Source organism: Tupaia chinensis, unplaced genomic scaffold (genome assembly GCF_000334495.1).
Source record: "Tupaia chinensis unplaced genomic scaffold, TupChi_1.0 Scaffold000463_1, whole genome shotgun sequence".
Taxonomy (NCBI): Eukaryota; Metazoa; Chordata; class Mammalia; order Scandentia; family Tupaiidae; genus Tupaia; species Tupaia belangeri.
This window is the reverse complement of record NW_006159972.1, coordinates 1,743,322-1,753,609: the sequence shown is the minus strand read 5'-3', so window position 1 is coordinate 1,753,609 and position 10,288 is coordinate 1,743,322. Positions and strand designations below refer to the sequence as shown.

At 53.5% G+C, this 10,288-nt stretch overlaps 1 protein-coding gene across 1 annotated transcript in view; it reads right to left on the bottom strand.

The window, feature by feature from the left end:
* LOC102475270 (cocaine esterase) overlaps window positions 1-7,049 on the bottom strand; it is an 11,670-nt gene extending 4,621 nt beyond the window's left edge. The window contains exons 1-10 of the mRNA XM_006155577.3: window positions 6,880-7,049; window positions 4,660-4,864; window positions 3,606-3,744; window positions 2,825-2,958; window positions 2,493-2,751; window positions 1,991-2,089; window positions 1,578-1,718; window positions 1,403-1,483; window positions 1,025-1,169; window positions 162-299 (exon numbers count right to left, since the gene is read on the bottom strand). Coding sequence (XP_006155639.1) covers window positions 162-299; window positions 1,025-1,169; window positions 1,403-1,483; window positions 1,578-1,718; window positions 1,991-2,089; window positions 2,493-2,751; window positions 2,825-2,958; window positions 3,606-3,744; window positions 4,660-4,864; window positions 6,880-6,955 — 1,417 coding nt within the window. The 5' untranslated portion in view covers window positions 6,956-7,049. The remainder of the gene's footprint in view (window positions 1-161; window positions 300-1,024; window positions 1,170-1,402; window positions 1,484-1,577; window positions 1,719-1,990; window positions 2,090-2,492; window positions 2,752-2,824; window positions 2,959-3,605; window positions 3,745-4,659; window positions 4,865-6,879) is intronic.
* Window positions 7,050-10,288: the final 3,239 nt, after the last annotated feature.

Here is a 10,288-nt window from a genome sequence, read left to right as displayed (position 1 = left end):
AAAAAGAAGAGTCCTGGATTTGAATTCCGGCTCAGCCTTTGGAGCTGTGAGATCCTCTCTTCTCTCTAGGCCTCAGTTTGCTCCTCTGTACAGCGAGGGCAATCACCCCTCAGGGGTCCAACCGGGTCCTATCTCCCCTCCTGGAAAGGAGGAAAACTCACTGTGGTTGTTGCTGAAGAAGAATCCAAAGACAAAGATAATCTCATCACCGTGGTCTGCCTTCACGTGGGGCGGCTTGATGTCCTTGAAGAAGTAGGGCCGATGCTGGAACTCGTAGAAGTAAACAGGGGCACGGGAACCTAGGAAGGAGTGGACAGGCCAGGATGTCGTGGCCCCTTGCCTAGAGCTTTCCTGAATCACGCACTGTGACAAGGTACCTAGGTCAAAGCTGGCTAGAATCTGGGCAGCGGGGAGGGGAGTGCCAGGCTGGAGCTGGGGCAGTGGGAAGGGCCTGGCTTAAAGCATGGCCCTGCACTTCTCGCTGTGTGGTCTTGGGCAAGTCCCTGAAGCTCACTAGCCTCAGTATCCTCATCTATAAACTGGAAGAAATAGCCATCTCTTGGACAAGGCGTGAGGATTTACTAAGATGAAGGGGGTTTTGTTTGTTTCTTTTCTTTTCTTTTTTTTTTTTTTGAGAGGTTTTTGCTGTAGGGTGCGTGCTCTTGCCAGAAAGACAGAGAGAGACAGAGAGACAGAAAGTGAGAAATCACCCCCCAGGGCGGATGGCCATGCCGCAATCCCTTCTCCTCCATTCTCCTTTCAGGATCTTCGGCACGCGTGTACACACCCACCGTGAGTTTAAGCTACTGGGTCCAGGACTCAAAACTGCAGTCGACTACATGGGAGTCCAGCGACATAGCCATTACGCCAACTGCTGGTCCCAAGAGATGAGGGTTATTGAGTGCCTGGCACTCAGAGCCCCTATATAGACATGGGTAGGGACTTGGACACTGACTGGTCTCACTTGGGACCCACAGCTCAGGCTGACCCCTGCCAGTCAGGCCTCGGCTACAGAGGTACTCACGCTGGAAATGTGCTACTTGGAGCGAAGGGATCACGAAGATGAAGTCCGCCATCATCTCCTGGAACTGAGCTTGGAGGGTCTGGGAGTCCTCACTGTCCCCTATGTACTCCTTCATCAACAGGTCAGTGAACTCGGGAGGCAGCAGCTACCCCACATGGGTCAGGAAGAGTCATGTTAGGCAGGCTTCCTGGGGCAGGGAGGTGGCCGCCTCAAAGCCAAGATCAGTCCTGGGGTGGGGAAAGGGCCAAACCCTGGGAGACCCACCTACAAATACGCTCATGCCCCAGCCTTTGTTCATGGGGATGCCACGTGGTCAAGATATCTGGGGGAGGCGGGGAGTGTTTCCCCTGGCTCAGGGCAGGACCCCAGGATGCTTACCATTGCTGTTGATACGTTCTGCAGAAAAGCCTTCAATGTCTCTTTGTCTTTTTCCATCTGGGCTTGAGCTTTGTCCATTTCCTGGGCGGCAGGAGAGTTTCGGGTTGGTATACCATGGACCTGGAGCTATGAAGCCCCGAGACTCCCCAACTTGGGTGCTGGGGTTGGGCCTCACCTTGGGGATAAGCCAGCCAAACTCATCGTTGTTGACACCAATGATGCTGGGGACAGGGTGAAAGTCAGCAGAGGCCAGCAACTCCTTGGGGTGTGTGGGCAGGAAGGCTCCATCCACCACACTGGGGATGACCTTGAAGAGCTTAGGGGACATGGCAAGGTGGGGCCCCAGACATGCTCGGATGCCCTTCGAGGGCCTTCCATTCCCCCTGCTCATTCCCAGGGTACTCGCACCCGCCAGCAGGTCTTCCGCCTGCCTTAGCATGCCTCAGCCTCAGTTTCCCATCCAGAGATGGGAGGACACCCGAGCACAGAGATGAGGTAACCTGCCCAGGGAGTGTGAAGGGCACCATCTGCCTGCCTCACACTCCAGGGCTCCCCATGCCCTCCACACCTGCATCCATTTGGCCCCACCTTGTTAATAGCCAGAATCTCCTCTTCACTCTTGCCCCGCAGGCAGTCCACCAGGGCCTTGGAATCAACCTGGCCACAGGCGGACAGGTTGGCCACCATCTGTAAAGGGATCAGGTGGTAGGGAAGGGTTTGCTGAAGGCCCCAGCTGGGGACAGGTGCACGTCACATCTCGCAGGGCATCATGTGCGGATTTCTGTGGTGCAAAATTGTTCTACTTTCCCTGAGGCTCTGAGGTCTCAATCCGAGGGGCCATTCCACCTGCAGAGATGATTCTGCCCATGATGGGAGCCTCTGTGGTGGCAGCTTGGCAGGCCACAGAATGTATTCCACCTCTGCAATGGCAGACGGTCCTATCCTTGAGCGCCTCAGCAATCCTGGAGAGAGGGCAGTCCCCCAAGCACCCAATGGTCTTTGCTATCCCCATGAACAGACAGAGTAAAAGTGGCTCCGAGAGGTAAGAGGCCAGGCAGCAGGACTGGGCTGCCACAGTTGAAGGACTCACCGTGGAGATCATGTCGGACGAGTTGACCATGAGGCCAGGCAACAGGGTTACACCACTCTCCATGATGGCACCGTGAAAGAGTCCTCGGGACATGGGGGACACGACATGGGAGGACACGCTTATGCCACCAGCAGACTCGCCAAAAATGGTGACTCGGTCAGGGTTGCCTCCGAAGTGAACGATGTTTTGCCGAACCCAGCGTAGAGCAGCCACTTGGTCCAGGTAGCCCCAGTTGCCAGCTGCATGCTGGTCTCCAGTGCTGAGAAGGCAGGGGCTGGGATCACAGCTGTCCTGGCCCCACTAAGCCCACATTGCCCAGCCCAGCCCCTCACCTGAAGAAGCCCAGAACACCCAGGCGGTACTGAATAGTGACCACTACCACGTCCTCGAAGGCTGCCAGCACAGACCCGTCATACATGGAAGCCGTGCCTAACACAAACCCACCACCGTGGATCCATACCATCACCTGAGGAAATCAAGGTAGTGCCATGTGATTCCCACCAGCCCAAGCCCCCCCACCAGACTGCTCCCCAGACTAAGCACTGCTTGGGTTCTGTCCACCCACCCCCATGGATGGAACTCTGGGGAGCCTTCACACCATGTGTGGGGAAAGGCCATGGGGAAAGGATCCCAAGTTCTATGAGGAATATCAGTGTTCCCTTATTTGGGGTCTACTTCATGCAACAAAGCCTGGCTCCATTTCTCTCAGATCCCACTCTGAGGTAGAAACAGAAGAGTCTCCTTGGCCATCCCCTGTGTATATTACTCAAAAATGTCTTCCATTCTCATTAGCTCAACAGATAGGCCATGGTCAGAGTCTTTGGTGACGTCAAAGTGTAGCCATGGAGCACCTGAGTGGGTCTCCTGGGCACAAGTTGGTTGGGTAAGTCCTGGGTCCATCCCAGAGTTATAACCTTTGACCTCTGGGAGCAGCTAGGGCCCCATACCCAGAGGTCACCTGCCTACTCTGGGTAAGAAGAACCTCTTGGACCTGATAGTGAGAGGCTTCCCAACAGGGTCTATTGTGCAGTGGGGCCCAGGCTGGTCTTCTCCTTTCTAATCTTGCAGAAGCAATGTCCTCCCACCCCCAGCTGACCATGGCATGTCACTCACAGGCAGGTGAGAGCCCTCATGGGCATGGGCGGGTGTGTAGATGTTGAGGTAGAGGCAGTCCTCAGATGTGGTGGAAGGCAGGCTCAGATTCCGTAAGAACAGAACCATGGAATTCATTGCCGTGATGTTCTGGAGACATCTGGTGGTCATGGCAAACAGTCAATCCAGGGGCCATGCTGTGGCTGAAACCAGACTCTGAGTCCAGATTTGCTCTCAGCCCTCCTTGCCCCCCTGCCCCCACCCCACTAGTACTCAGCTCCTGCATGGTCCTTCTCCAAAGACTCTTCCCATTAAATCATAGGCCACAGGCTCTGGGAAGCCGGGGTGAAGCCTGGAGCTCCAGGAAGGCCTTACAATTGTTGACGGGCCTGGATACCACTTCTCTTGAGGCAGGGAAATCACCACTGACACATTCACCTGGACCCACTCAGGCCTGGGCCCGGGGAAGAGCCTACCTGCACGTGTGGCAATGACTGAGTAGAGACTCGTTTCTTATGAGAAGGGCAGGGGGACATCCTTCATCCTGACCGAGTCAGGAAACCTCATCCCTCCCACACAGTCTCCAGGTGTGAGAACATACATGTGTCTCTTGGCACCTGACCCTGTTGGTTGGCACAGTGACTGCGGAGAGTTGGGGATCCCAGAGAGCCACACTGCTGCCCTCCCCAGGGATATGCAAGATCTGCACCTGAGGTTGGGACTTTGCCAAGGCTCACAGAGCCAACCTGGACCTCTCCCAGAGCCACTTCCCACTGGTGGCAGAGGACAAATAGCATACCTAGGATCTGTGGAGACATGCGTCTCGCCTCCTCCCTTCAGTACCTGGAGCTAATGCCCTCCGAGTGCCAAGCCCTGCATAGGAGCCTGAGAAAACTACTCCACCCTCCAAGCCTCAGCATGCCCATCGAAAAACGCAGGTGGGTGGCCACTAAACTCAGAGGGAAAACTGGTTGTGGGAGTTTAGATGAAATAAGTTTGCATGGCCCAGAGCTCAGAGTACCCTCACCACAGGGTCTGGAGCTCCTTGCATGCCCCCTCCCCCAGGAGAACTTACGCGGCTGGGTAGGAAGTCCCATCCCTCACACCACTCCAAGACTCAGGAGGTTCCGGGGGTGCAAACCGCAGTGGCCCTACAGGCGGCTTAGCAAAGGGGATTCCCAGGAAGGCATAGACCCCAACATCAGTGCCTCTCACATGGACGAGGCTTCCCTGCACCTGCCCTGTGAGCGTGATCCGGATGGGGCTGGCAGAGTCCTGGCCTGTGGGTAGAGAGATGGACATTAGGTTTGGGTCTGTCCGATCAGCTGCCCTCCACACTGTGGGTATTGCCACCTTACCACCTCTTTACTATCCTCAGCTTAGCTCAAGGGACCCCAATCTATAAACACTGGCTTTACCAACTTCCTCTCTGCAACACTGCCCCCTCACCTCCACTGCCTTCACTGCGCTCAGCCCCAGCCTATCCCCCCAGGCTCAGTGGGCTGGCACCACCAATCAGTCCTAGGCAGGTGAGAGCCCTCATGGGCATGGGCGGGTGTGTAGATGTTGAGGTAGACATGTCTTTGATGGGACCAAAGTGTCCTTTCAACTACTGTGTGCCAGGTCATGTGAGGCAGTGGGAAAACTGTGGGAATCGGGCAGACAAGGTTCCTGTCCTCAGGGATCTTGTCCTTGAGGCGACAAAAAAATGACAAAGAAAACATTCTCCAGTGCCTGCCCCATGGCCTTATGAATAAAGGAGTCAGACCTCACGTGACTGAACAAGTGGTTTGAGAAACATGCCTTGGGCCAGTCAGGTGGTATGGTGGGTCCCACATGTACATGGTTCAAGTCCTGCTGGGCATGTGTGAGTGCAGCTCCTCAAGGCTGATGCATGGGAAGACTTGGGAGTGGAACACAGTATCAAGATCCTGTAGGGGTGCTATTTCTTTCTCTTGTGGAAGAAATAAACTTAAAATTAAAAATCTTAAAATTAAAAAACTTAAAATTAAAAAAAAAAACTGCTATAGGGTGCATGAACTCACTGGAGAGAGACAAAGAGAAAGTGAGAAAGCCCCCTCAAAGGGGATGGCTCTACTGCAAAGAGACAGAGAAACAGCATGGCCAACAGGGTCTTGTCATAGCAATTCACCCCCAGCGTCAGCCAGCCCGATCACGGGCACATGCCCAGGGTATTCAGAAGTCTCTGGGTAAGTCCAGCTCATTTCCATCTGGGTCAGCCTAGCAGAACATCTTACTTCACTGCTGTGGCTATGTGACCATCCAGCCCTCCAAAATTATAAAGTGAGAAATCATTCCCCAGGCGGGGGCGCACGCTGCAATTCCTTCTCCTCTAGTGTCCTCTCAGGATTTGGGACATGCGTGCACATGCGCCTGGCATGAGTTTCAAGGCGCTGGGTCTGGGACTCGTACTGCATCGTGGGAGTCCAGTGGCATCTGCTGGTCCCCCAAAACGACATTTTAAAAGGGACTTATCAGCCAGGCAGGACAGATCTTCCTGCCTAGAAGGTCCGGGTGACTCCCAGAGCCTGATCAACTTCAGGTAAAGGGAGGAAGCCCCTGTAGGGTTGGGCCATAGGGAAGGGGTGAGTGTGGACTCTTCCTGGTCAGATTAGATAGGGATAGGATGGAGGATAGTCTGGTTGTACAGGTAGAGGCAGAGGTCAAGAGCGGCAGACTTGCCCCAGTGCCCGCCCCCTTACTTTTGCCCTGGGAGCTGAGTCATGACTGGGCAGGGCTTGGCACATGGCATGAGAGGGACACAGGTGATCTATGAGAGCAGCTTTAGGAACATGGCGCCTTGGGGGTTCTGTACTCCCTGAGGGCCAGTAACCCTGCCTACAACCCCTTAGGAGACCAGGGTGCCCCTCTGGCTAAGGGCCTGAGACTCACAGCCAATAATCATACCTTGGCAGGAGGTGTGATTATCCGTTATTACCGCAGGCAGTGCCAGTTGGTCTACAAGCTCAACAGGGAGAGGCTGAATTCTTCTGTCCCTCTTAACCCCGCCTATCAGTGCACTCCTCTCACTGTTCAGATTCCCTCCCACTCAGCTCGCCCCCTGGTATGTGGCCGGGGCAGACCCGACTCCCTCTGCCTGTCAGGGATCCTACCCAGGCAGTTGGGAGGCGTGGCAGGGGCACAATTCCTGAGCTGTCATCCCCTCCAATTCTTACTTACCTCCCAGGCGCCTGCCCTCCCACGGTCTCAGGTTCTGCTTGCACAATTTGGCAGACCCGACCCGGGTCCCTGTTGCCCCACTCTGGAACCTCACCCTGGCTCCTGACAAGCAGCAGCAGGAGTCCACAGGCCATAGCGCTCAGCCACCGGTGGGGCTGGTCTAGCCACATGGTCCACTGGTGGTTTGTGTGTTTCCTTTGCTGCAGGTGGGCTGCTTTTCACCCAGAGGTTACTGGGACAGTCTAACTGCTGATCAGTGATTCACCCAGGTTGGGAATTTGGACTGGGCAGGGCGGAGGTAGGGCTTCCCGGATTGGACCAGGTAAAAGGCAGGGAAGTCTGCCAGGAGAACCAGGGCCAAGCCAGCCAGGTTATGTGGGAACCAGGCACAAGCAGGTGCGAGCATGGCCTCTTCCCCTCTGCCCAGGACCCTTGGGCCTCCTGGGAAGGGGCTGCATGACTTCTGTCACCTCTCCATGACACCGAGAATCCTCCTCTTAAGCCTGGAGTCACCACATTCACTATATCCTTGTTCTGGAATTGAGAGGCGGGAGCAATAGGGTGTAACTGGGGAACACAGGAAGGTTTCTCTGTGTCAAATTAAACCATTTTGGCCTTAAACAGCCGTTGTACTCCTACACCTTGATTCCTATGGGTAAGTGGAAATCCTACATGTTCGGCTGTTTTTCTGAGCTGGTTGCTAGGTTACAGTCAATCACAGCAGCTAGGCTTCAGTCAGTCACAGACATCCCACCTTTTAAACCATGTTAATGCAGACGAAACTTCAGAATGTAGCCAATGATTTCTCTACCTCACTCCCTCACTTACGTTTTTTGTATGACACTTTTCAGTTCTGCTGATTTAAAAGACCAAGTTGATGACAAGGCTGGTTGGAGTTGTCTGGAAGTCAAGGTTCAACTACCTGGTTTAGGAACCAGCAGTTAGTGTAATGGCTATGTCACTGGACTCCCATGTAGTCGACTGCGGTTCAAGTCCCAGACCCGGTGGCTTAAAACTCATGCTGGGCACGCGTATGTGCATGTCCAGGATCCCGAGAGGAGAACGGAGGAGAAGGTACTGCAGTTTCTTGCTGTCTGTCTGTCTGCCTGGCGAGCGCATGAACCCTATAGCAAAAAACAAAACAAAACAACAACAACAAAACCCACTCCAAAATAAATAAGAAACTACCTGTTTTAGATTGTGTTAAGATTTGCTCTGTTAAAACTCTACTCTATTAAATAAGCTGGTTTATTTTTCTTTTAACATCTGAGAGGTGCTCAGTGAGGGTCCCCACAGTTAGAGTAAAGAAAACTACTTTCTGAGTGAAGGGAACTGCTGGATCAAAGGCAGGGAGGTGTGACTACCCTCATCCTGAAAGCTCCTCCTTGCTTTTCAGGCTGTATTATCCTGGGTCCTCCTTCACCATCGGAGGATCTCTCCCTATTCAGTCAGGGCCCTTCTTTTGGAATAACACACATGTGACTGTACTTTTTTTTTTTTTTAAATCTCTCTCTCTCTCTCTTGACTATCAACCCAGCCAGGACCAAGGGAGCACCTGTTGTGTTCAGGTCCACCAGGTAGAAAACCAAAGCCTTTGCGGTATATTCCCCTTCCAGCCTGCCCTGTGCAACTTAGGAACATGTTAGCATGCCCCTGCCCTGGGCCATCTCCCTCTGGGACCAGTTCACCGTCATTCATCTGTTTTCGGTACAGGGCTCATGCCTGAGAGAAGGAAAGTGAGAACCAACCCTCGCCCCTGACCCTGTGGATAGCCACCAGGTAAAAGGAGGGGATGTCTGTCCGGAGAATGGGACTGAGCCAGCCAGGTTGTGTGGGAGCCAGGTACAGCCAGGGGAGAGTATGGCCCTTTCAGCATGGCCTCTTCCCATCTGCCCAGGCCCCTTGGAGGTGTTGTAACCCCTTCTCCTTTTAGGATTTTGGGCCCATGCACATTTTCTTTTTTTTCCTTTCTTTTCTTTTCTTTCTTTCTCTTTTTTAGAGGTTTTTGCCTTACTGAGCATGCACTCACCAGAGAGAGACAGAGAGAGAGAGAGAGACATAGAGAGTGAGAGGGAAAGTGACAAATCATTCCCCCTTCCCCATGGTCACAATTTTTTCTTCTCCATTCTCCTGGGATCTTGGACATGCACGCACACGTACCTGACATGAGTTTCAAGCCTCAAGCCATCTGGTCTGGGACTCAAATCGCTGTCAGTCATGTGGGAGTCCAACGATTTAACTGCTACTCCATCTGCTGGCCCCTTCTGGGAGTATTTTTCAAATGGCTGACCCAGGACTCAAACCGGGCCATCAGCCATGTGGGATCCCTCTGTCTTAACCACCATGCCAGCCAGCTGGCCCTATTTACCATTTTTGAGAGATTTTTGCTATAGGGTGTATGGGCTTCACTGGAGAGACAGAGACAGAGAGATAGAAAGTGAGAAATCACCCCCTAAGGGGGATGGCCATGCTGCAATTCCTTCTCCATTCTCTTCTCAGGATTTTGGGCACACACACGCCCCTGGTGTGAGTTTCAAGCCACCAGTCCAAGAAGGTCTGGAATTTGAACTGTCACAGGATGGCTTCTGTGTTATCCAGGTTCTTGGTGTTTCTGACAAAGAAATGAATGAAACATGCAAATAGTGAAAGGAAAAGGTAGTTTATTAAGTAAAAGCAAAATACACTCCAGAGACGTAGGTGTGGGCCTGAACAGACAGAGAGAGAGGTTCAAGAGATCCCGGCAGTTGCATTCTGCCAGATTTATCATTTTTAACCTAGGTCGTGTGGGTTGATCATTGGCTGGGCCCACTGATTATTTTCAACTCATTGGCTCTATCAAATGTGGCTGGCCTCACCGACTCACCTCATTGCCTATATTAAATGTGGCTTTATTAGTTAGACATCCCTCACTAATCTCTTGCCTATATTACCTTTGGGTGAGGAATTTTCTTTAACGTTAATGAATTAATTAATTTTAATGTGACGGGGGTGGGGCGGAGAGAGAAAGCAAGCCACCAGGTCCTGGAACCAGATGCTCCTGCCCCCTTACCCACTTCCACTGCTAGCTTTCTCCTGTCTCAGAACCATCGGGAGTCCAGCAGCTTAACCATATGCTACCTGCTGCACTTCTCCCAATTTATCCTTTTAACAAACGAGAGTCGGCCGGTGGGGGCGCTGGGCCCTACCAGGCCTATCGTGCAGCTGGGAAGGCAGGGACAATACCAGGCGATTTCAAAACGCCCAGAACCCTGCCGGAACAGGGAGAGCCCCCACCCCGTCAGCCTTCCGCCTTTAGTGCCCCCAGAGAACCGGCCTTAGCCTCCGCGTCCTAGCTTCCCACGGGCGCGCACGGCCCGGAGCCTCCCGGTTCCAGCAGCAGGAACGCTAGTAAGAGCGAAGCCCTAACTCAGCCGGTCTCCGCAGCGCGGTTTGTCCCTCGCACGACCCCGTTGCCACGCCCCGTCTCGTTCCCCGGAAGTGCGCCGGGAGGAGCGGAATGGGCT